This window comes from Neovison vison, chromosome 5 (genome assembly GCF_020171115.1).
Source record: "Neovison vison isolate M4711 chromosome 5, ASM_NN_V1, whole genome shotgun sequence".
Classification (NCBI taxonomy): Eukaryota; Metazoa; Chordata; class Mammalia; order Carnivora; family Mustelidae; genus Neogale; species Neogale vison.
Window position 1 is genome coordinate 37,806,048 of NC_058095.1, and position 24,680 is coordinate 37,830,727.

Consider the following 24,680-nt stretch of genomic DNA (forward strand, 5'->3'; position numbering starts at 1 on the left):
CTGTGTTTCCTTCCATTCTAGGAACCCTTCTTCTTGAATCCTTTGGAAACTGTAGGATTAAAATATCTCATAAAGCAGTCTCTCATTTGCTTTATTTTTCCCTATCGCCACAAATATCTCAATATAGGAACTCTTAATTCTACCATCAATTTGATTATAAAGAACTGCTTAAAATTTTTTTGTGTGTTTATACTCCCTTGTTCCCCCACCTATGCCACATTAGATAGGAGTTTTGATGTGCAAATCTTGTTCTCTGAGTTTTTATATTTTGAAAACAGTTTGTATTCTATACTCTAGAGCCAATATTGCTGGATAGAAAATCCTTCGCTTGTGTTTTCTTTTGTTGGGTATCTCAGATATTTAATTCAGTTCTCTGTAGGTAAATCTGATTATGAACTAATCCTTAAAAGGCATTGACTAATATTGTGTAGGGGGCCAAATAATCTTTTTTTAAGTCTAGTAGTTTACTATTACATGTTTTAGTTGTTTGGGGTCATTAATACATACTAGGCTCTTCCAGTATGTAGATTCAGATCTTTTTTCCCTACACCCCCTTCAAGAAAATGTGTCCTTAATTACAGTTTTAAGTATTTATTATGTTCCTTTTTCTGGTTTTCTTTCTTGGGACTTGTTGTTATCTGTATTTTGAATCTTTTCCTGTCTTCAATATTTATCACTTTCTTTCTAGTCTTCTAATTTTTCATTTGAAAAATTTTCCTTCGTTCACTTGTCCTTTTAACATAAAAACTATTCTGCTTATTTGCTTTCCTGTTTCTTTAGTTCAGTCTTTATTTCTTAATTTTATTTCTAATTTTTAGTTCTATCACCTCATTTCTGGGTTTTTATAGTTCTGGTTTGTGTTATTCTTCATGTCATATTTTTTTTTCCTTCCTGTGGGCTGTTACACTATTAGTGTTTTTACATCGTTTTGAGATGGGTTACAATTTTGATCTTTGAGTATGTTTTTCTAGTGTTTTTATTGCCTGCAAGGATGTTTCTTTAGTCTCTTTTTTATTTTGGCAAATTATGCTTGACATAAAATTTACCATCTTCATCATTTCTCGGTGTACATTATAGTATTAAGTATATTCACATTGTTGTGCAGCCAATCTGCAGAGCTTTTTCATCTTTCAAAACTGAAGCTTTCTACTCATTAAACAGTAATTCCCCATTTTTCCATCCAGTTATTCGTTCGTAACCACCACTCTTTTGTTTCAGTGAGTTTGACTGCTCTAGAGATCTCATATATCTGAAATCATATGGTATTTGTCTTTCTATGGTTGGTTACTTACATAATGCCCTCAGAGTTCATCTACTTTATAGCATGTGTGAGAATTCTCTTTTTAAAGCTGAATAACATTCCAGTGTATATACTACACTTTATCCATTCATCGGTTTTTTTTTTTTTTTAAGTTTATTTATTTATTTGTCAGAATTGAGAGAGAGAGAGCAGAAGCAGGGGGAGTGGCACGCAGAGGGAGAAGCAGGCTCCTTGCTGAGCATGGAGCCCGATATGGTACTTGATCCCAGGACCCTGAGATCATGACCTGAGCAGAAAGCAGATGCTTAACTGACTGAGTTACCCAGGCATCCCTATCCATTGATCTGTTGATTGACACTTTGTGTTACTTCTGCCTCTTGGCTATAGTGAATAGTGCTGCTGTGGACAGGGGTTTGCAAATATCTTTTCAGGATCCTGCTTTCAGTTCTTTTGGCTATAGACACAGAAGTGGAACTCAATCAAATGATAATTCTGTTTTTAATTTTTTGATGAACAAATAATGCACAAGGGTTCCAGTTTCCCCCTGTCTTCATCAATACTTGTTTTCTGTTTCTTTGTTAGTAGCCATTCTGATGGGCATGAAGTAATAGTTTGGTTTTGATTTGTGCTTCCCTATTGATTACTATCATTGAGCATTTTGTCATGTGCATGTTGACCATTTGTATATCCTTTTCAGAGAAATGTGTACTCAAGTCCTTGCGTATTTGAAAGTTTAGTTGTTGAGTTGTGGAATTTCTTTATACATTCGGATATTGACCCCTTGTTAGATATTTGTGTTTTTATTTTATTTTATTTTTTTAAGATTTTATTTATTCATTTGACAGAGATCACAAGTAGGCAGAGAGGCAGGCAGAGAGAGAGGAGGAAGCAGGCTTCCTGCTGAGCAGAGAGCCCGATGCGGGGCTCGATCCCAGGACCCTGAGATCGTGACCTGAGCCAAAAGAAGAGGCTTCAACCCACTGAGCCACCCAGGTGCCCCTAGATACCTGTTTTAGATGTATTTTCTCCCATTCCGTAAGCTCCTTTTTAATTCTTTTGATCTTTGATGCACAGAAGTTTTTTTTTTTTTAAAGATTTTATTTATTTATTTGACAGAGAGAAATCACAAGCAGACGGAGAGGCAGGCAGAGAGAGAGAGAGGGAAGCAGACTCCCCGCTGAGCAGAGAGCCCGATGCGGGACTCGATCCCAGGACCCTGAGATCATGACCCGAGCCGAAGGCAGCGGCTTAACCCACTGAGCCACCCTGGCGCCCCTGATGCACAGAAGTTTTAACTTATAAAGTCGTTCAATTTGTCTGTCTTTGCTTTTGGTTTCATAGCCAGAAAATCCTTATCAAATTTAATGTTATGAAACTTTTCTTCTGTGTATTCCTTTAAAAGTTTTATAGTTTAAGGACTTACAGTTAGATCTTTGATCCATTTTGATTCAATTTTTATACATAAGGCAGGGACCAAATTTCATTTGCATGGGTATATCTGGTGTGATAAGGCAATCAACAATAAATAGGATGCCTTGCTTTCTGAGCAGTGCCCTGGCTCTGCCCTTCTCCTTCCTTTGTTTTTATTATATCTTCGTTTCTAGTACTTTCTTTGTAATCTTAGGACCTGTCTTGAAGGGCCCTGTATGTTCATTTATAAAAGATTAGAATGATATGACTGCATTTAATTCTCAGAGTTTTAATGTAAGGCTCCTTTGTGCTCTATTGGTAATCCATTGAGCAGCTCATTCCATTTTCAACTATTGTATTTGATTTGTGAGGTTTTTCAGTGGCTCTTTGCCATTTTGTAGTTTCCCTGTTACCTGTTCACTAGATATCCCATAGCTTTTCTCCCATGCAGATGTTTATGTCCTACAGGTCTTAATGGTTGTAACTAATATATCTTTATCTGCTTGTATTTGGCAGATTGTGGAGATAATCTGTCATCTAGTTTTGTTGTAAATGTTCTTTGTGAGCTTTTGGGCTTTCTGTCCAGTTATTTATGTTTGTTAGTTTTCTGTTTGGATTTAGAGAGTTGCATAAATTATGTTGCCATTGCTGCACTCTTTCTAGAATCCTCTGCCTTTTGGGATGCCTGGGTGGCTCTAGTCAGTCAAGCATCTGTCTTGGCTCAGGTCATGATCCCAGGGTCCTGAGATTGAGGCCAACATCGGGCTCCTTGCTCAGCAGGGAGCCTGCTTCGCCCTTTGCCTGCTGCTCCCCCTGCTTGTGTGTGCTTGCAAGCTTTCTCTCTTTCTCCCCCTCTGACAAATAAATAACATCTAAAAAAATGTATATATATATAGAATCCTCTGCCTTTTGAAAAATCTTAAAGCTAGTATTTTGTTAGAGGTGTAGCTGGCATGTACATAAGATAATACAAGTTTCCTTAAAATCATAAAAATAAAATTAAAAAATTTCTGATACTAGCTGATAAAGATCAAGAGGAAAAATTTTTATTCCTTTTTATTAGTTGTTAACTTATTCTAGGGAAATTGTTCTAGTAGCATAATTTAGAAGAAGAAAAAACTCCAGTCATTTGAATAAGGATTATTGATTTTTATTTTTATTATTTTTAAAAAATCTTTAAAGATTTTATTTATTTGACAGAGATCACAAGTAGAGAGAGAGGCAGGCAGAGAGAGAGGGGAAGAGAAGCAGGCTTCCCGCTGAGCGGAGAGCCCAGTGCAGGGCTCCATCCCAGGATCCTGGGATCATGACCTGAGCCAAAGGCAGAGGCTTTAACCCACTGAGCCACCCAGGCACCCAATTTCTGATAAAATTTATATGCAATAAAATGTACTAATTTTGACGAGTTTTGATATGTGTATATATACTCATAAGGTGGTTACCACAGTCATGGTTTTTATTACCCCCAAATGTTTTATCCAGTTCATCTTTTAAACGAATCCCTTTTTTTTTCCCTTCCTGGCCCCTCTGCAACCACTGATCTGTTTTTGTCATTACAGTTTTGCTTTTCTAGAATCTGATATAATGGGGTCATACAATATATAGTTTTTTGTTTCTGGCTTTTTTCACTTAACTGATTATTTGTTGTTTATTTAGTGTTTATTGACCAAGTACCTTGTATAACCCTGAAAGCTTCCTTAGAACATTTTGGAGCAAAGTAGCCTAGAAATGAAGGAGTTAATAATCATTTGTACTCCTCTGTGGTCATATCCCAATAGACACTGGTGATGAATAATAAGAATCTTTCCCTCAGTCCTCACAGTTTGGATGGGGAAACAGTTGTTTATATATGTAGTTACAATGATAATAGTCATTTAAAAAGGTAGGCATATGAGCAAATAGAGAAAGAGAGAGGGAAGTTAGTATCTTTCTAAACATCTCTAACAGAAATTTACACAACTTCTTAATCTTCAGACAGACTTTTATGTGGAATCCTAATATAGACATGATATAGAAATAATGTTTAGTCACTTTCAACATCAAGTGTTACCTAGTTCTGTTTTACTCATTTTAAATATATATATATACTTTTTGTCTCATGCCTAGTAGAGGTTTTTTTTTTTTCATATTTTTTTTTTTGGTGTTTTCATTTTTCTTGGAAGCTGATATTTAAGAGTTTTGTATATGTTAGAACTCTTCTCCCCCACCCCAAAGTTTTTATTTATTTATTTGACAGAGAGAGAGCTCACAAGTAGGCAGAGAGGCAGGCAGAGAGAGAGGAGGAAGCAGGTTCACTGCGGAGCAGAGAACCCGAGGCAGGGCTCGATCCCAGAACCCTGGGATCATGACCTGAGCCAAAGGCAGAGGCTTTAACCCACTGAGCCACCCAGGTGCCCCTATATGTTAGAACTCTTAATGCTTATACTTGTTAACATTTTCCTTAGGTTGAATGCCCTAATATTTTCATGGTTTTTTTTAATGTACAAAAGATTTTTTAAGTTATAGACTCCTATCTGTTGGGCTTTTTATTATCTCTGCCACTGCTTTTAAACTTAGAAGTATTTCCCAAACCAAATATGACATAGTAACTTGTGTTTGTTTTGTTGTGGCTTAATTTTTTATGTTTGAGTTGATCTAGAGTTTCTGTAACATCTTTTTTTAGTTATTGAACTATAGTTGACTCTTTTTCTTTTTTTTAGGATGGAAATGGAGTTGTTCGTGGTTACTACTTATCTGTGTTTCTGGAACTATCAGCTGGCTTACCTGAAACGTCCAAGTAAGACATGCAATTAAATAACAAACTTTAGTGGGTCTTTATGTACATTTCTCTTAGGATTTTTTATTAACTATTGTTAATTACCAAAGTATGTCTATTAAGATGTGTGCTGCTGTGTGCATCCCCTGGCATACTATGGTGGCACAGACTGGCAATTCTCAAACTATATTGTCTCAGGATGTTATACTCTTAAATTTTATTGCAAACCCCCAAAGAGGTTTTTTTTTTTTAAATATGGGTTATTAAATGTTGATATTTTCTGAGTTAGAAATGAAAACTGAGACAACTTAAAAAAATGTCCTTCACTAAAAAATTTTATAAGTTCACTTAAAAATAATAAACCTATTGAATACTAACATAACATTTTTGTGAACGATACCTATTTTTCTAAAGCAAATTAATATTTGGTTAAGAAAACTTGTTTGGTATTTTTTGGAAATCTCTTAATATATGGCTTTTAAAAAGACAGTTGGATCCTAGCATTGGCTTCTATATCCACTTTGTTGCAATAACTTGTTTTGGTTGAAGTACATGATTAACAAAAGGGTGTAGAGCATGGAAATAGAAGATTCTGACACTATGTGAAGTGGTATGGTAAAAAAGCTCTAGAACTCTGATGATTTAAAGATATATACTACTGTATAATAAATTAGTGCAAACAGCAACTTAAAATAATAGAAATTGTCTTCCCTTATACTTTCTGTAGTCCAGAAATCCAAAATCTATTGTTTTCCCCAAACCTGGTATTCAGTAGGGTTGTACTAGATACAAAGGCACTGGGGAAAAATCCATTTCTTGACTCTTAGTTTCTGAGGCTGCCAGTATTTCTTGGCTTGTGACCATATCACTCCTATTTCTGCCTTTGATCACACTGCCTTGTCTTTTTTTTTTCTTTGTCAGATCTTTCTCTGCTTTCCCCTTAAAATGACAATCATGATTACATTTGGGGTCTATGGAGATTTTCTAGGATAATTCCCTTATCTGAAGATCTTAGCTTAATCACAGTTGTATGCTCCCCATTTTTTGCTATAAAAGGTAACAGTCACACATTCCAGGGATTAGGATGTGAATATCTTGGGTTAAGGGATAATATTTTGCCTACCACGACCATAAACTATAAAGCCGCTACTAAAATGACAAAGACATATAGCTAATAAAGCAACAAAGGGGATAAAATGGAATTATAGACAAATACTTAAAGAAGAAAAGGTTTAACGGGTAATGAACAGTTGGGACAAATACCAAAATGTATTCATGTAAATAGTCTAGCACCCAGTTAAAAGGTAGAGATTGTCAGATTGCCTAAAAAATCAAAACTCAAGTTTATGTTGCCCACAAGAAACATACTTTAAATATAAAGATATATCATACTAGTACTAGTCAAAAATATGATAGGTTTCAAAGCAAGTATTACCAGAGGTAAGTAAGTTATTTCATAGTGATAAAAGATCAGTTAATGAAGAGGACATAAAACAATTGTGAACATTTACTTATGTTTATGCCCCAGAACCAGATCTTCAAAATATGCGAAGCAAAACCTGAGAGAAGTACAAGGAGAAATAGAAGCTCTTCTCTTAATTGATCCAAGTGGGCAGGATATCATCAAGGATATACATTGGAACATTATCAACCAGCCTGTCCTGATTGACATTTATAGACTGATCAAACAGTAGCAGAAGTGCACACAAATTATTTACCAAGAAAGACCATATTCTGGGGTATAAAACATATCTCAATAAATTCAAAAGAATTCCACTCATTCAAAGTATCTTCTCTTGCCATTGTGGAATCAATTTATATATTAACATATTTTGAAAATCTGAAATACTTGGAAATAAAACACTTTTAAAAAACTCTAGTTCAAAGAGGAAATCATAAGGGTTTTATTTTTTATTATTATTATTATTATTATTATTTTTTGGTAAGATTTTATTTAAGAGAGTGAGCAAGAGAGAGAGAGCACACATGACCAGAGGGAGAGGGAGAAGCAGGTTCGCTTGCTGAACAAGGAGCCTGGCACTGGACTCAATCCCAGGACCTTAGGATCATGACCTGAGCTGAAGGCAGATGCTTAACTGACTGAATCACTCAGGTGCCCCAATCATAAGGGATTTTTTAAAAGTATATTGAACAAAGTGAAAATGAAAACATCAGAATTTGTAAAGTAGTAAGTTGCTAAAGTTGTTAAAGTAGTAGTTGTTAAAGTAGTAAGTTGAGGGGAATTTATAGTAATAAATGCCAATTTACTATGGATCCTTGAACAACATGGGTTTGAATGTGTGGGGTTTGAACTGCAGATTCACTTATATGCAGATTTTTTAGATAAATATAGCATATTACTAAAAATGTATTTTCTTTTCCTTATGATATTCTTAGCATTTTCTTTTCTCTAACTTTATTATAATAAAATAGTGTATAATACATATAACATAACAAAAATGTGTTAATCAGCTGTTTATGTTGATTATGTTTTGGAAAGTCTTTGGTCAGCAGTGACCTATTAGTTAAATTTTTGGTGAGTCAGAAGTCATACCCACATTTTTGATTACGTAAGGATCAGTATCCCTAACCCCTGCATTGTTCAAGGATCAGCTGGTAAATGAAAAGCAGAAGGGTCTCATATCAATGATCTACTTTTAAATAAACTAGAGAAGAGGGGCACCTGGTTGGTTCAGTTGGTTAAGCTGATTGATTTTGGGTCAGGTCATGATTTCAGGGTTGTAAGATCAAGCCCCACTTCAACCTTGCACACTGGGTAAAGAGTCTGCTTAAGATTCTCTCTCCGTCCCCTGGCCACCCTCTTCAGGGGAAAAGAAAAAAAAACTATAGAGAAAAGAAAAAGGAAGAAAGGAAACAAATATTAAAAGCAGAATACGGGTCACCTAGGTGGTTCAGTTGGTTAAGCGTCTGACTTCAGCTCAGGTCATGATCTTATGGTCCTGGGATCAAGCCCCACGTTTGACTCTGCTCAGCAGGGTGCCTGCTTCTCCCTCTCCGTCTGTCTGCCTCTCCCCCTTGTGCATACTTTGTACTCTCTCTCTCTTCCTTCTCTCTCTGTGTCAAATAAATAAAATCTTAGATAAAAAAAAAGATCAAAGCAGAATGCAACAAAATAAAAATTGAAAAATAGGGAAATCAAAACAAAATTTGATGACTAAATCTACATGATTGTAAGACTTACCACAAAGCTACAGTATTAACTTAATATAGCATAATATTAGCATAAGGTTAGAAAAATTCATAAATGGAATATACTGCAAGTCCAGCAAAAAAATCATTCATGGGGCGCCTGGGTGGCTCAGTGGGTTAAAGCCTCTGCCTTCGGCTCACGTCATGATCCCAGGATCCTGGGATTGCACCCCACATTGAGCTCTCTGCTCAGCGGGGAGCCTGCTTCCTCCTCTCTCTTTCTCTGTCTGCCTCTCTGCCTACTTGTGATCTCTGTCTGTCAAATAAATAAATAAAATATTAAAAAAAAGAAAGAAAGAAAACACTCCTTTTAAAGATAAAACAACTTTAAACTTTAAAGAAAAAACAACTCATTCGTAAGGACAGATTTTTGAAAAAGATGCTGTGAAGGGAAAAAGAAGTGAAAAATTCTTCAAATTGCGTGGATTTTTATCCAGTATGTATAAGGAACTCTCAAAACTCAACAATAAAAAACAAGCTCCCTTCTCCATGTGGACAAACTCACTAAGGAAGATATACTAATGGCAAAATAAGCTTATTTAAGATGATTAATAGCATGGTCATTAGGGAAATAGAAATTTACAATCAATCTGATACCAGTATACCCTAATGTGTTAATTATTAGGGAAATGGAAATTTATAAACAATATGATACCACTATATCTCATTGGAATGGCTAAAATTAAGATCATACCAAGTTTTGGAAAGACTATATAAAAATTTGAAGTCTTAAACATTCCTCTTGGGAAGGTAAAATGATAGAACCAGTTTTGTAAACTATTTGGTGATTGTTAACGAGTTAAACATACACCTGTTCCATGACCGATAAACTACTCCTGTACATTTACCCAAGAGAAAAGAACTGTATGTCCATACAAAAATATTTATACAAATATTCACAGCATCATTGTTTATAAAAATAGAATCAACCCTAATTTCCATCAACAGCTGAATGGATAAATAAATTTTGGTGTGTCCATACAATGGAATACCACTCAGCATTAAAAACTAATGAACTGTTGATACGAGCAACAACATGAATACCTTTTAAATTATTCATGAAAGAAACTAGACAGTTAGGGACGCCTGGGTGGCGCAGTTGGTTGGACGACTGCCTCCGGCTCAGGGCGTGATCCTGGAGTACCGGGATCGAGTCCCACATCAGGCTCCCAGCTCCATGGGGAGTCTGCTTCGCTCTCTGACCTTCTCCTCGCTCATTCTCTCTCTCACTGTCTCTCTCTCTCTCTCAAATAAATAAAATAAAATCTTAAAAAAAAAAAAAAAAAAGAAACTAGACAGTTAAAGAGCATGTATATGATTCCACTTAGGTAAAACTAGAAAAATGCAAACTGATCTGTAACAGAACGCAGGTTGTGTGGAGATGGAAGGACAGACAGGGCTAGGGTTAGGTAGAGGGAAAAGGTGAGGGAGGGAAGTAGAGAAGGCAGAGGAAACTGGGAGAGGATGTCTCTCTCAGTAGTCTCTTGATTGTGGTGATGGTTTCATGAGTATATATGTTTGTGTGCATACATATATAAATTACCAGATTGTATACTTTATATCAAATCATACTCTTCAAATATGTGCGGCTTTCTTTGTTATATTTGTAAGTATAACAAAGCTGTTTACTAAAAAAAAACCTAACGACAATAAAAACTCTGTTGGACTGCACTGTGAATGGATCTTTTGCTCATGTATTATTGATCATTTGGAAAATAATATTTTGCTAAATATGCATTTGACACATTTCATTATGTGATATCAAAGAATTACATTCATTGATACTACCATTTTTATCAGGAGAGTCTTGAAGTATTAGAAAGCTTTTTAAACTCATGTAACACGTACAGATTGTTCAGAATTACGATTTTTTATTTGAAAGCTTGTGTTTTGTCAACCTGTGTATCGATAGCCAATACTGGCAGTTTTTTTTCCTTAATTGATTTGGTCCAGAAAATATATCTACAGCTGAATAACCATTGTTTGTTTTTCTTTCATTTGATGTTTCACCAAAAAAAGGTGGCTAATGAACTTGCAACTCAGTTATTTCCCCAAGATCGCTATTGTACATCACTATGCAGAATAAGTACTTTATGTATAGTGTTTCCCATTTTGTGATACCAAGAGTTGAGGTTTAATAACAGTTAACAATTGTATTGCATCATCAAAGGCATTCCTGAGAGACACTGGCATTTTTTTCCCTGTCTGAAAGTGTGTAGCACTGAATAATATAATGACTACTGGTACTTTTTTTTTTTTTTAAGATTTTTTTAAAAAATTTATTTATTTGACAGAGGGAGAGAGCAAGCTAAGGCTGGGGGAGTGGCAGGGAGGGGAGAAGCAGGCTCCCCACTGAGGAAGGAGGCTGAGCCTTCTGGGATCATGACCTGAGCCTAAGGCAACCGCTTAACTGACTGAGCCACCCAGGCACCCCACTACTGGTACATCTTTAACTATCATTCTTCTGTATCATTAGTGCAAATGTCCACATGAAAGGGACAAACAACTTAATATTACGATAATGGTTTTGACATTTTGGATCCCTAAAAGGATCATACAGGAGCTGACTGCCAGGGGCACACGAACTATACTTAAACAACCTCTGGCATAGACTAACCTTAATGCAGAATATTCTTGCCACTACTGGTGAGTAAAATTATGAGTAATGTTAGTAATATGGGAAGAAAATTGGAAATATGTTTTACTTATAGCTCTGTTCCAGATGTCCTGTATGATCTGAAACAGTGGACTCACCTGTATTGTTGTCATAATAGCTAACTGCTGAATATTATACTTTGCACCAAGCACTGTGCTTTATGTAATCACTTTGCTTTACCATATTGTGAGCTATAGGTTATATTATTAGTCCCATTTCACAGATGGTAATACAGGGATGGTTTAGTTAAATTATTCACTCAAGATCAGCATTGTTTAGCAGCAGTCTGTTTAACCAGATTTTTTTTTTTTTTTTTTTTTGGTCTTTGTATAGTTGTTAAGTACTGGGCTCTGTTTGATTCTCTGAAATCAGCCATTTTGGTTGGAAGGTGTTTGATTATGGGCAGAATTATAAGAATCTCAGTGACTGCAGGATTTTGTTCACGTCCCTGTTGCTACCTTTAAATCTTGGGCTTTTCCTTGTCTCTTGATGAAGCTATTTCTTGATCTACCTCTGTTTCTTGTTTTAGGAAGTTTCTCCTTTTTGTCTTACTGATAATGTAGATTTTGTGATAGTTTTGTTGCCTTTGGTACTGATTTCATCTCTGTTCTTTTATTGTTGACCATATACACTACAGGAACTTAAAGTTTACATGGTCTTGCAAACACCAAAACATTATCGATGAAAGTGAAGTATTACTCAGGAGAATAAGGTTGAATAAAGATTAGGATTTGTATATTTGTTAGATATTATCTAAATACCTCAGTGAGACCTTTCTATTCTGGTAAAATGACATTTTATTATCTCTTAATTCTCTTTAACACTTCAGTAAGCCTAGAGAAGAGTTTGAGTACCTCTTCATTAATATTAAAATGTCATTCAATTTTGGAATTTAGAGTTGAACAGTAGTTTAACTGCCAAAATATGGAATAAGATCTTAAATCGTTGTGTCATTATCTAGTAGATTTTAATATCACCTGGGATGCTGCAGAGGTACTCTCATAATTTCATTATGCTTAAGTATCTTTCTACAGGTATGTGTTAGCATACACATGTATAGGCCTTCAGAGAAAATTTGCATATGAGTGACATTCTGGAATTGACTTTTAACAGTCTTTGCGGAGCGCCTTGTTTTAGACTAAGAGGGGAATTTCTTTGAGTTGCTTAAAGAAAGTATTGAACTTTCCCTGAGAGAGTAAATGTAATAATACTAAAATTTTTAAGTTAACAGTTGTCATATTTATTTGGATCTTCGGTTTGATAGAAGGAAAGAATTTAAGTTGGAATATTCAAATTTAGGGTTTTAGTTCTATCTAAGATTGCAGTTGAGATGCTTTGTAACTAATTTAACTTGGATTAATTCCCACATTTGTTAGAAACATAGGTCTGTATCTGTCACGATTTCAAAGAACTAATGCCAGTAAAAGAATGATCTTTTTTCAAACATTATATGGTTTTTCATACAAAGTGACTTTTCACTTTTAAACTCTTAATCTGTTTTGATTCTGGATATATTTGACAACTAGCATTAATGTGTCCCCCCACACACACAGATTTTCAATATTCTTCATTGTTTATGTGTTTTGAGTTTTTCACTACTCATTTTAAAAATAAAAGTAAAAAGTTAATTTTTTAGGGGTGAAATTTACATAACAATAGTTAACCATTTAAAAATATACAATTCAGTGGAATTTAGTTTATTTACATTACAGGGACTACCATCATCTCTCTTTAGTTTCAGAATGTTTTTATCACCCCAGAACACTCCATACCGATGAAGTGAACAATTCCTATTCCTTTCTTCTCCTATACAACTCCTTTTTTTTCTGTGTGTTTTCCTATTCTAAATTTTTCATATAAAAGATCCTACAATGGGACCTTTGTGTTTGGCTTCTATTTACTTAGCATGTTGTTTTCAAGGTTCACCCATGTAAAGCATATACCAGAACTTCATTCTTTTATATGACTGAATAATATCCCATTTTATGTATATACTTTTTTACCCATTCATTTGTTGATGGACAGTTTGCGTTGTATCCAACTTTTGGCTGTTATGAATAATCCTGCAGTAAAGGTTTCGTATGGACATATGTTTTTCTTTCTTTTGAATGTATACCTAGTTTTGGAATTGATGGGTTATATGGTAATTTTGTATTTTTAACATTTTGGGGGAACTGCCAAGCTTTTGCACAGTGGCTATACAATTCTGTGTTCCTTCCAGCAACGTATGAGAGTTCATATTTCTTCACATCCTCACCAACACTTAATAATTTTCCATTTTTAATTGTATTTTAGAGACATCCCAGTGAGTATGAAGTGGTATCTCATTGTGGTTTTGATTTGCATTTCCTTAATGATCAATGAAGTTCAGATTCTTTTCTTGTGCTTATTGACCATTACATATCTTTGGAGAAATGTTTATTCAGGTCCATTGCCCATTTTTAAATGGGGTTGCTTTCTTTTTGTTGTTGAGTTATAGGAATTCTTTATATATTTTGAATGCTTAAACCATTATCAGATGGTTTATAGGATTTGACAGTAGTTTCTCCCATTTTCTAGGTTTGTCCTTCTACTTTCTCAATGTCCTTTGATGTATAGTGTTTTAAATTTTTGTAAAGTTCAAGTTATCCGTTTTGCCATTTGTTGTTCATACTTTTGGAATCAAATCTGTGAATGCATTGCCAAATTCGGTCAATTCATGAAGATTTACCCCTGTGTTTTCTTATGAGAGCTTTGTAGTTGTAAGCCCTTAATATTTGGTCATTGGTCCTTTTTGAGTTTAATTAATTAATTAATTAATTAATTTGGCAGACAGAGATCATAAGTAGGCAGAGAGGCAGGCAGAGAGAGGGGTGGGGGAAGCAGGCTCCTTGCTGAGCACAGAGCCTGATAGGACTCAATCCCAGAACCCTGGGATCATGACCTGAGCTGAACCCACTGAACCACCGAGTCGCCCCTTGAGTTAATTTTTGTATATGGAATTAGTTAAGGGCTCAGCTTCATTCTTTTTTGCATGTGGCTATCCAGTTTTCTCAGCACCTTTTTTGTCGAGGAGACGTTTTCTTTCCCATTGAATGATCTTAGCACCCTTGTCAAAAACAATTGTGCATGGATGTTGGGATTTATTTCTAGATGTTTAATGGTACCTTTTATACTACAGAGCTAGCTTCATGACTTCCTTAAAATTGAAGTGGACAAAATATCACAACTTACATATTGGTTAGTTCTTTGTGTCATCAATCTTGATAATGTATTGTGAATGATATTAATATAAAAATCATTTGACAGTACTTAAAGAAATTCTTACATCTGACATTTATAGGTAAAGAGCTGCAGGTTTTTTACTTACTTTTGCCAGGAGAAATAGCAGGTTGTAAGCTTTTGTGTTTTTCTTTTAAAAATGTATCTCCACCAAAAAGGAAAGCTTTATGACTACTGTCAAGTGTTCCTTCTGGTTATCTTTATTTTTTTCATTTTTTTGTCTTCTTTAAATAACAAATGCTTTCTTAATAAAAATGAGTTTGAAGACATTGGAGTTTAATGTAATAAAAGTTACAGAAATCTGATTATATTGAATTTCTCAGTGTATACTTGTTTTCAGTTAGAAAATTTTGTAGTCTTGAATTTCTTTTTTTTTAATTTTTTTATTTTTGTCTTGAATTTCTGAGCACAATTAATTCAAACTTGAATTGGAATAATATAGTATTTTAAAATTTATTATTTACTTTATAATCGCATGGGGATGAGCCTTAGTGGAAATGGCAGAATATTTATATGTGAGGAAATCTAGGTAATGAATACATGGAAAAATATATAGCTTTGCTAAAACAAAAGTAACTTTGAAAGTACTGTTTTATACAAAATGTATTTATTTTTGAGGTGGTACTTGACCTGCAATATATTAGTAAACATTTTTAAAAGGAAAAAAGGACCTAGTGCCAATCATGTTGTGGTAGCCCATTTACAAAACTGGATTTTTATAAATGATACAGTCATTTCTGAAAGAAAAGTGACTGTACATATCAATAAGGTTCTTCTCAGGTAATAACTTAATGACCTACTTAATGTTTTGATATGTCTGTCTTCTCTTCTTGTTTGCTAACTCTGTGTTAATAATTTGTTTTTCAATTTTAGATACGAATATCGTGTAGAGATGGTTCATCAGTCCTGCAATGATCCTACCAAAAATATCATTCGAGAATTTGCATCTGACTTTGAAGTTGGAGAGTGCTGGGGTTATAATAGATTTTTCCGTTTAGATTTACTTGCAAATGAAGGATACTTGAATCGACAAAATGATACAGTGATTTTAAGGTAATAAGAAACATTTGATAATGTTTTTATCATGCAGTAATAATGGCATCAGAACTTTATTTTAGAGCTTATTTATTTGGGGTGCTTAGATGGCTCAGCTGGTTAAGCATCTGACTCTTGATTTTGGCTCAGGTCCTGATCCCAGGGTTGTGAGATCAAGCCCCACCCAGGGTGGATCCTGCTTAGGATTCGCCCTCCCCCTCCTTTGTCCCTTCCTGACTACTCACCCATGTGCATGTGTTTTTGCTGTCTCAAAAAAGTTTATTCATTTAACAGAGAAGAATATTGAAATTTATACTAACTATAATCTTATTATTGTTTTTAACTATTTTATTTCAGAAGCCCTGTGTAGTTAGTAATATAATTTGGAAATGTGTTTGAAATTTAGTTAGTGAACTTCTGTCAACCTTAGCATTTGGAAATACAAACATAAGGATCAAGTGCTTATTTTTTTCACTTGACATTATATATTTGCATGACTGGTTTTACAAGCTTAAACACAAAATAATTTTCAGTCCTTTCTAGATAACAGCAAATTAAAAGTAGGGAAATAGAGATGAAAATTGCTGAAAACAAACTAAGTGATAGTAGTTGGGGTATTATTTGCAAGAAAGGAAATGTAAATGCTAACTGTAAAACCACAAGAGCCCTGTTTAATGTTGTATCCTTTACAAGTCAGACATTTTAGAACATCATCCATGATATTTTATTTATTTATTTTTAAGATTTTATTTATTTGACAGATCACAAGTAGGCAAAGAAGCAGGTGGGGTGGGGGTAGTGAGCAGTCTCCCTGCTGAGCAGAGAGCCCTATGCAGGGCTCAGTCGCAGGACCCTGAGATCATGACCTGAGCTGAAGGCAGAGGCTTTAACCCATTGAGCCACCAAGATGCCCCCATTACATGATATTTTAATCTGGATGATGAAAATGAGAAATTGAGTATTAAAAAAGTAGATCCAATTATGTTTTGAGCAGTGTTTTAATAGTTTTAAGTTCCTATCAAAACAATTTTCAAAGCTGTTTTCCTTGGAAGTGATTGATCTACTCTTAAATTTCTCTTATTCTGAGCTCTTTGGTGTAGAGGGTGGTATGTGAGTTGCTGTTATATTAAACTGTATTAGTATGTGTTCTTCATAACCTTTCTGGGAGAATAAAGAAGTGAAAAAAGATTATTGCATTTTCAGTGTAGAAAAAAAAGATTCATGTTTTTGTCTTTGGGGGAATTATTTCAACTCCATTTTATCACCTTTCAGGGTTTTTGTATTTTTAAAAATTATTTGCCAAAAAAATAATTTGTTGCTATTCCACACTTTCACTGTAGAGAGGATTGCAAAATTATTCAACCATCACTTTGACCAAATACCAAAGCCTTAGTCCTCCCCTTATTGGAGTCATACTAATGTGAATCTTTTGGTGGTAATCTGTGTGATAGTTTCCCTTTTTTAACTCAGTATAGCCCAACTTCTAGTCTCTATTTTTAAGCCGTCCTTATTTATAACAAAACTTTTCCTACTAGACTGGAATATTAGGACAGGAACAGAGTCCTGTTTCGATGTTTTATTATCGCTTATTCAGCAACATTGACTGAGTGTGTGCTTGGCACTGGGTTAATATTAAGAATAAGGCATCGATTTTATTCTCAGGAAACTCAAGATAAATTGGGCAGATAAAACCATTTATTCTGGGGCGCCTGGGTGGCTCAGTGGGTTAAGACTCTGCCTTCGGGGGGGTGCCTGGGTGGCTCAGAGGGTTAAGCCTCTGCCTTCAGCGCAGGTTATGATCTCCGGGTCCTGGGATCGAGCCCCACATTGGGCTCTCTGCTCAGTGGGAGCCTGCTTCCTCCTCTCTCTCTGTCTGCCTCTCTGCCTACTTGTGATCTCTGTCTGTCGGGTAAATAAATAAAGTCTTTAAAAAAACAAAAAGACTCTGCCTTCGGCTCAGGTCATGATCTCAGGGTCCTGGGATTGAGCCCTGCATCGGGCTCTCTGCTCAGCAGGGAGCCTGCTTCCCTCTCTCTCTCTCTGCCTACTTGTGATCTCTCTTTCTGTCAAATAAATAAATAAAATCTTTAAAAAACAAAACAAAACAGGGCGCCTGGGTGGCTCAGTGGGTTGGGCCGCTGCCTTCGGCTCAGGTCGTGATCCCAGGGTCCTGGGATGGAGTCCCGCATCGGGCTCTCTGCTCGGCGGGGAGCCTGCTTCCTCCTCTCTCTCTCTCTCTGCCTACTTGTGATCTCTCTCTCTCTCTCTCTGTGTCAAATAAATAAATAAATAAATCTTTAAAAAAACAAAACAAAACAAAAAAGCCCATTTTTTCTACAAGATAGTGCTAAAATAGCAGTAGAAAATAAGTTGCTATAGGATTTGTGGAGAGGAGGCTCTGAATTATCTTATTACTCATAATATTTATTTAATGAGAGATTGCTGAAAATTTAAGTCTCAATTTAAGATTCTCATGGAATTGTATATGTATTTACTAGAAAGTTAATAAAGGGTGCCTGGGTGGCTCGGTCAGTTAGGTGTCCCAACTCTTGATTTCAGCTTATGTCTTGATCTCAGGGTCATGAGTTCAAGTCTCGAGTTGGGCTCCTCACTGGGTACACTGGAGTGTACTTTATTTTTTAAAATTTTTTTTATTTTTTAAAGATTTTATTTATTTGACAGAGATACGGAGAGAAGGAACACAATCGGGGGGGTGGGAGAGGGAGAAGCAGGCCCCCCATGGAACAGCGAGCCTGATCCAGGGCTCATTCCCAGGACCCCGGGATCATGACCCAAGCCAAAGGCAGACGCTTAATGACTGAGCCACCCAGGCACCCCTGGAGTGTACTTTTTTTTTTAAAGATTTTATTTATTGGGGCACCTGGGTGGCTCAGTGGGTTGAGCCTCTGCCTTTGGCTCAGGTCATGATCTCAGGGTTCTGGGATGGAGCCCCACATCAGGCTCTCTGCTCAGCGGGGAGCCTGCTTCCCCCTCTCTCACTGCCTACTTGTGGTCTCTGTCTGTCAAATAAATAAATAAAATCTTAAAAAAAAAATAAAAGACCTTATTTATTTATTTGACAGAGAGAGATCACAAGTAGGCAGAGAGGCAGGCAGAGAGCCAACCCACTGAGCCACCCAGGTGCCCCTGGAGTGTACTTTAAAAAACAAAAAAAAAAACAGGGACTCCTGGATGGCTCAGTCCATTAATCATCTTCCTTTGGTGCAAGTCATGATCCCAGGGTCTTGGGATCAAGTCCCACATTGGGCTCTGAGCTTCATACTCAGCCAGGTGCCTGCTTCTCCCTCTGTGTGCTCTACCTGCCACTCCCCCTACTTGTGCTCTGTCTCTCTCTCTCTCTTTCTGACAGATAATTAAATAAGTTAAGGTTTTTCTATAACTACATATAAATGAGTATGTATTTTATTCTCCTTTTGTTAAATCAGAAAGTTAAGGAATGTTACCTCATGCTTGCATCTGTTTTAATGACACAGTAATGTTCAGAATTGACTATAGTTCATTAGCCATTCAAAGATAATGTCCTTGTGAAAATTTTACCAATGGACACTGACTGGGCAGCATCCCCTTAGGGTATTGGTTGAGTGAATAATCTCTATCCTCCAGTGCATGAGTGTCTTTACCTGAACATCATTATCCACTGCAGATAACTCTAGATGATGGTCAGTAGACTCCTATACTAGCTAGTAAAATCCTACAAAAAATGGAATGATATTTAACATAAGGGTGGCAAGACTGGAAGGATGATTTGTAGAGGTTTCCAAGTTAGTTTTGCTTCTTGGGACTCTTCCACTCTTTAGAAACCTCTTTGCATATTGCTATAGATTTTTCCACTATGAATAGACTCAAGTTCACTTTTCTGACATAGGTATAGGTTTTTCTGCATTAGTAAGTATCTGGGTTTTAAAAGTACAGATAAGGCATCCCCTTTGGGTCCCCTCCCTCCTTGGGAGCTTTGTACTCTCACTTTGCTATTGCTCAATAAACCTTGTTTCACTGCCCATCAAAAAATAAATAAATACCAATGAAAATACAGATAACTCTGGATAGATTGAGATGCTATTATTTATCTATTAAAATCCTTTAATATACTTGTTTTTTTCCCTGACCCAAGCTGCAATATGCCATATTGTGATGGAGAGCTGATTTTAAGCTGCTGTCTGGAGGAAATAGGAATATAGGTTATTTAGAGCATGCAACTCATTGAGGGACAGTAAAGCAGTTCCAGGTAGTTGACCCTTTAAGGGACTTTTTTGTTTTCTACTGGGGAGGAAGAAATACAGGAGCATAAGATGAAAGCACGAAAGAAAAAGAGCAGTCTAAAACAGATTTTGCCTATTTTTGTCTGGGTTTGACCTAAGTAAGAAAGGGGGAAAGAAAGCATTAGCTTCCTCTTTCCTGCATGGTATGGTCTTCTTCCCAACTCATGATCAACATGGTATTTGATCTCGATTATTATAATAAATATGTTTTAGTATGGGAGTTTGCCCATGATGTGTAGTGTTACTTCTTTAGAAAAGGGTAGTTTGTGTTTAGACAACTGACCTAAAGATAAGTTTTCAGGACGTTATGTCATTATAATTTGTAAACTATATGTATAAATAATACCAGCAGCTGTGAGTTCATGTTGAATTTTAGCATTGTAATCAAATAAACTTAAAATTATAATTTTTATAAAATTTATAAAACTTATAAAATTAATAGTTCCAGATTCAGTGCTTGGTTGATAAGATTTTACTTTTTGGATCATGTTTCATGCGCAGCTTTTCTTTTAAGGTTTCAGGTTCGTTCACCAACTTTCTTTCAAAAATGCCGGGACCAGCATTGGTATATTACTCAATTGGAAGCTGCACAAAGTAGCTACATCCAACAAATAAATAACCTTAAAGAGGTAACCAAAAGGGGGACCTGGGTGGCTCAGTGGGTTAAAGCCTCTCTCTTTGGCTCAGGTCATGATCCCAGGGTCTTGGAATCGAGCCTCGCATCAAGGTCTCTGCTTGGAGAGGAGCCTGCTTCCCACCCCCCGCACCTGCCCCCGCCTGCCTCTCTGCCTACTTGTGATCTCTGTCAAATAAATAAATAAATAATCTTAAAAAAAAAAAAAAAGGTAACCAAAAAACATATGAGTTTAGTGTTTTATATTCATAGTCTTACTGGCATGTTACACTTGTAATTAGATTTTGGATATTCCTCTTTTGTAATTTTGTAGAAAAGTCCGGTTACCTTATTTTCCATCTACATACCACCTTTGAGCCTCTAATTTTGCACTCTTAGTTCAATTAGCCACTAGCCACGTGTGGCTGTGTGAACTTAATTAAAATTAAATATCAGTTCTTTGGTTGCACTAGCCACATTTTAAGTGCTTGTATTGGGCATTGCAGGTATATTACATTTTTATCATTGTATAAAGCTATATTTTGGACAGTGCTGCTCTAATTTGAGGTAAACTTCTTTTGTTTCTCAGTGATTTGAATCTTTCTCTTTTCCATGCTATCTTGAATTTAAAGGATTCTAAGCTATAGAAAAATTGAAAATTATCCCATCTTGAATTTTCACTGTTGCTGAATTGAGCCCTGGGGAGGATCAGACAAGGAATTTTTATCTTATAGTGGTAAACTAAATTATATAAGGAATGTTTCTTTCTGCCAGTGGAAATTGAAATGGAGTGGAAGGATGGGAGTGCTGAGAAAGGTTAATAGATGGTTAATAGAGGAAAGTATGAATGAGTACATACTTGGAGAAATTTTCAGGATAAGTATATTGTTTAAAACTGCTTGTACTTACTGTACAGTTTGCTATTGTATATGTAGCTTAGGCTAGATATGAAAAGCAAAATGAGACTAAAGTGGGGGGCAGGGTTTTTTTGTCATAGATTTTTCTATAAAACCAGGAGGGATTGAGAGGGATGGTTTGAAAAATGGTTTTAGGACATCTGGATATATATTTTTTTACCTAAAATGTTTTTACTGTGCCAGTGAAACACTGCTTTTGACTTATGTTTGTTTGTGCTGTTATTGTTTATTTTAAGAGACTTACTATTGAGTTGTCTCGAACTCAGAAATCAAGAGATTTGTCACCACCAGATAATCATCTTAGCCCCCAAAATGATGATACTCCTGAGACACGTGCTAAGAAGTCTGTGTCATGCACTGATATGCTTCTCCAGGATGGTCCTACTACAGCTTCTACAAGAGAGGTCAAAGAGGATGAAGAAGAGGAAGAGAAGATTCAGAATGAAGATTATCATGTAAGAGGCGCCTGGGTGGCTCAGTGGGTGAAGCATCTGTCTGTTGACTTTGGCTCAGGTCATGATCTTAGGGGGCTATAGAGCCCCACATTGGGCTCTGTTCAGAGGGTAGTCTGCTTAAGATTCTTTTTCTCCTCTCCCTCTGTCCCTCCCCCCATTCTCATGCTCTCTGTCTCTAAGAATAAATAAATAAATAAATCCTAAGTTAAAAAAATTATGTAATAATAAGACTTGTTTTAGATTCATTTTGTTTTATAAGAGAAATAAGATCATGATTTCCAATATAGAGTATATAAAGTACTCTATATTTTTATGCATTAGTGTACTAAAAGTCTTGTCCATTTGTTTTCATTACTAGTGTATGCTCTTCCGTAAATAGTAATAAGTCAGAAGTTGTTGAATCAAAGTGTTGCACAGTTCTATAATTTATTGTAGAAAAGTATACATTCTACAAAATAAACTGATGTACATTCTGGAAACTATATGGATAGTGGAATTTAAAAATGCATTCTATTTCCATTCACTAAAACTAGTAAAGTACCTTATTTTTGCATATGTAGGTAGCATGATTTAGGATTTCGGAGATATCCCAGTTTTATCCCAACTAAGCCATAACCAGAATAAAAATTCAAGAAGTAATTATTATTGTTTAAAATCAAACAGTGATGCAAAAACAAGGTGTTTTTTGTTTGTTTCATTTTTATAATTGTTATTTTTAAGATGGGAGATTTCAAGTACGTATTAAAATGAAGGAGCCAGTGAGGAGAGAGGTAAGGTTAAGGTACCGACAAGACAAACTATTTAAGAAGATAGATAAAGGTGGTTGGAGTGGACTGCTCAAGTGAAGCAGTTAACCTTTGACAGGATGAATTAAAGGAATAGTGAGATTTGCAGGTAGGGCAGCTAAAATTTGGGGGTGTTTACACTTATTAACTGATAGGTTTTTCTGTGCAGATAGGTGATAGTTTTACGATGTCCTTGAGGATATCTGAGGTTAGACATAAGTAGAGGAGTGATGGTTTGAAATGTTACCTGTGAAGAGCATTACTGGCAGCTCACAAGGAATATATGAAGCATTTCCAGGGACATTGAAGGCCTAGCTGAAAATGGTAGCAGTAAGTTCTTAGTGGAATCAGATATTGTGTGGTTTTCCCTAAAGGGCTCAGCTTGCTCTGCACTGAGAGTTCTGATGATTACATCCTTCTTCGGGGCTTGGTCCATCAGCTGGATCAGATGATCAACTGAGTAAAACTAATTGAGATGGAAGTCTTGTTCCTTTGCCTTGATCTAGCATGAACTCTCTGATGGAGATCTGGATCTGGATCTTGTTGGGGAAGATGAAGTGAATCACCTTGATGGCAGCAGTTCCTCTGCCAGTTCCACAGCAACAAGTAACACAGAAGAAAATGACATTGATGAAGAAACTATGTGAGTGTCTCCCCTTAACTACCACTACAAAGCATCTAAGTGGTAATGAAGCATGTTAACTTAATTAGGCCTTAAAGTGGGGATATTCAGCATTTTTACTTGCTATTAAGTATCACATAAAGAAGGAGCTTGAAGGAAAGACAATCAGTTTCTTTCCTCTCATCTCTGGGTTCCAAAATGAGATTTAGTTTTTTCATTTTATTTTTAATTTTGAAATTCCATATTTAGGAAAAGTCAAAAAATATTAAATAACAGTTCCCATATTCCCTTTGCCCAGATTAATTCCCCAAATGTTAATATTCTGTTGTATTCCTCTTTTCTCTATTTTTTTTTTTTTTTTTGGTGAGACTTTCAAGATAAGGTGAATATACTTTTCACTGTGTACTCCTTAAAAAGAACTGTGTTTTTATGTAACTATAGTATAGTTATCAAAATCGGGATTAACATTGATATAATACTGTAATCTATGATCATTTAAAAATTTGCTATTGATTTCCTTTGTCTGGTCTAGGATCCAATCCAGCATCACATGTTGCTTTTAGTTAAATTCTATTAGTCTTAATCTTCTTTAATCTGGGTCACTTAATCTTTATTTTTTTCATCTTTTGTTTATGACTTTGACACTTCTGAGAAAGAGTCGTTATTTTGCAGGAAGTCCCTCAATTTGGGAGTACTCTGAATGTTTCCTCACAATGAAATTTAGGTTATGCACTTCAGGTAGGAATACTGGAGAAGTGATGATAGAGCCTTTTCAGAGGTTCATACAAGGGAGTAGCAGGAGGGTACATGTCTTTTATTTGTCCCATTACAATTGACTAATTTCGATTACTTGGTTAAGCAAATGTCTGCCGGATTTCTCTACAAATTACTAAATTTTTCACTTTGTAATTAACAAATATCCTGTGGGGACATATTTTTTGAGACTGTAAATATCTCCCTCCCTCCCATTACCTATTTCACTCATTCTCCACCCCCTACCTCTCCCCTCTGGTAAATGTCAGTTTGTTCTCTATAGTTAAGACTCTTTCTTGGTTTGTCTCTCTCTCTCCTATTTTTTTCCCCTTCCTCGATTATTTTCTTTCTTAAATCCAACATATGAGGGACGCCTGGGTGGCGCAGTTGGTTAAACGACTGCCTCCGGCTCAGGGCGTGATCCTGGAGTCCTGGGATCGAGTCCCACATCGGGCTCCCAGCTCCATGGGGAGTCTGCTTCTCCCTCTGACCTTCTCCTCGCTCATGCTCTCTCTCACTGTCTCTCTCTCTCAAATAAATAAAATAAAATCTTAAAAAAAAAAAAATCCAACATATGAGTGAAATCACATGATATTTGTCTGTCTGACTTAGCATTATTCTCTCTACCTTCATCCATGTTGTTTGAAATTACAAATTTTCCTTCTTT

General features: G+C 35.8%; 1 protein-coding gene across 12 annotated transcripts in view; it reads left to right on the top strand.

Moving 5' to 3' along the window:
• Positions 1–24,680, top strand: part of TRIM37 (tripartite motif containing 37) — a 201,171-nt gene that overhangs the window by 96,805 nt on the left and 79,686 nt on the right. For all 12 annotated transcript variants that reach the window (XM_044248560.1, XM_044248559.1, XM_044248567.1 and 9 more), the window contains exons 12-16: positions 5,371–5,447; positions 15,427–15,606; positions 20,383–20,497; positions 21,635–21,853; positions 23,145–23,281. In XM_044248560.1, coding sequence (XP_044104495.1) covers positions 5,371–5,447; positions 15,427–15,606; positions 20,383–20,497; positions 21,635–21,853; positions 23,145–23,281 — 728 coding nt within the window. The remainder of the gene's footprint in view (positions 1–5,370; positions 5,448–15,426; positions 15,607–20,382; positions 20,498–21,634; positions 21,854–23,144; positions 23,282–24,680) is intronic.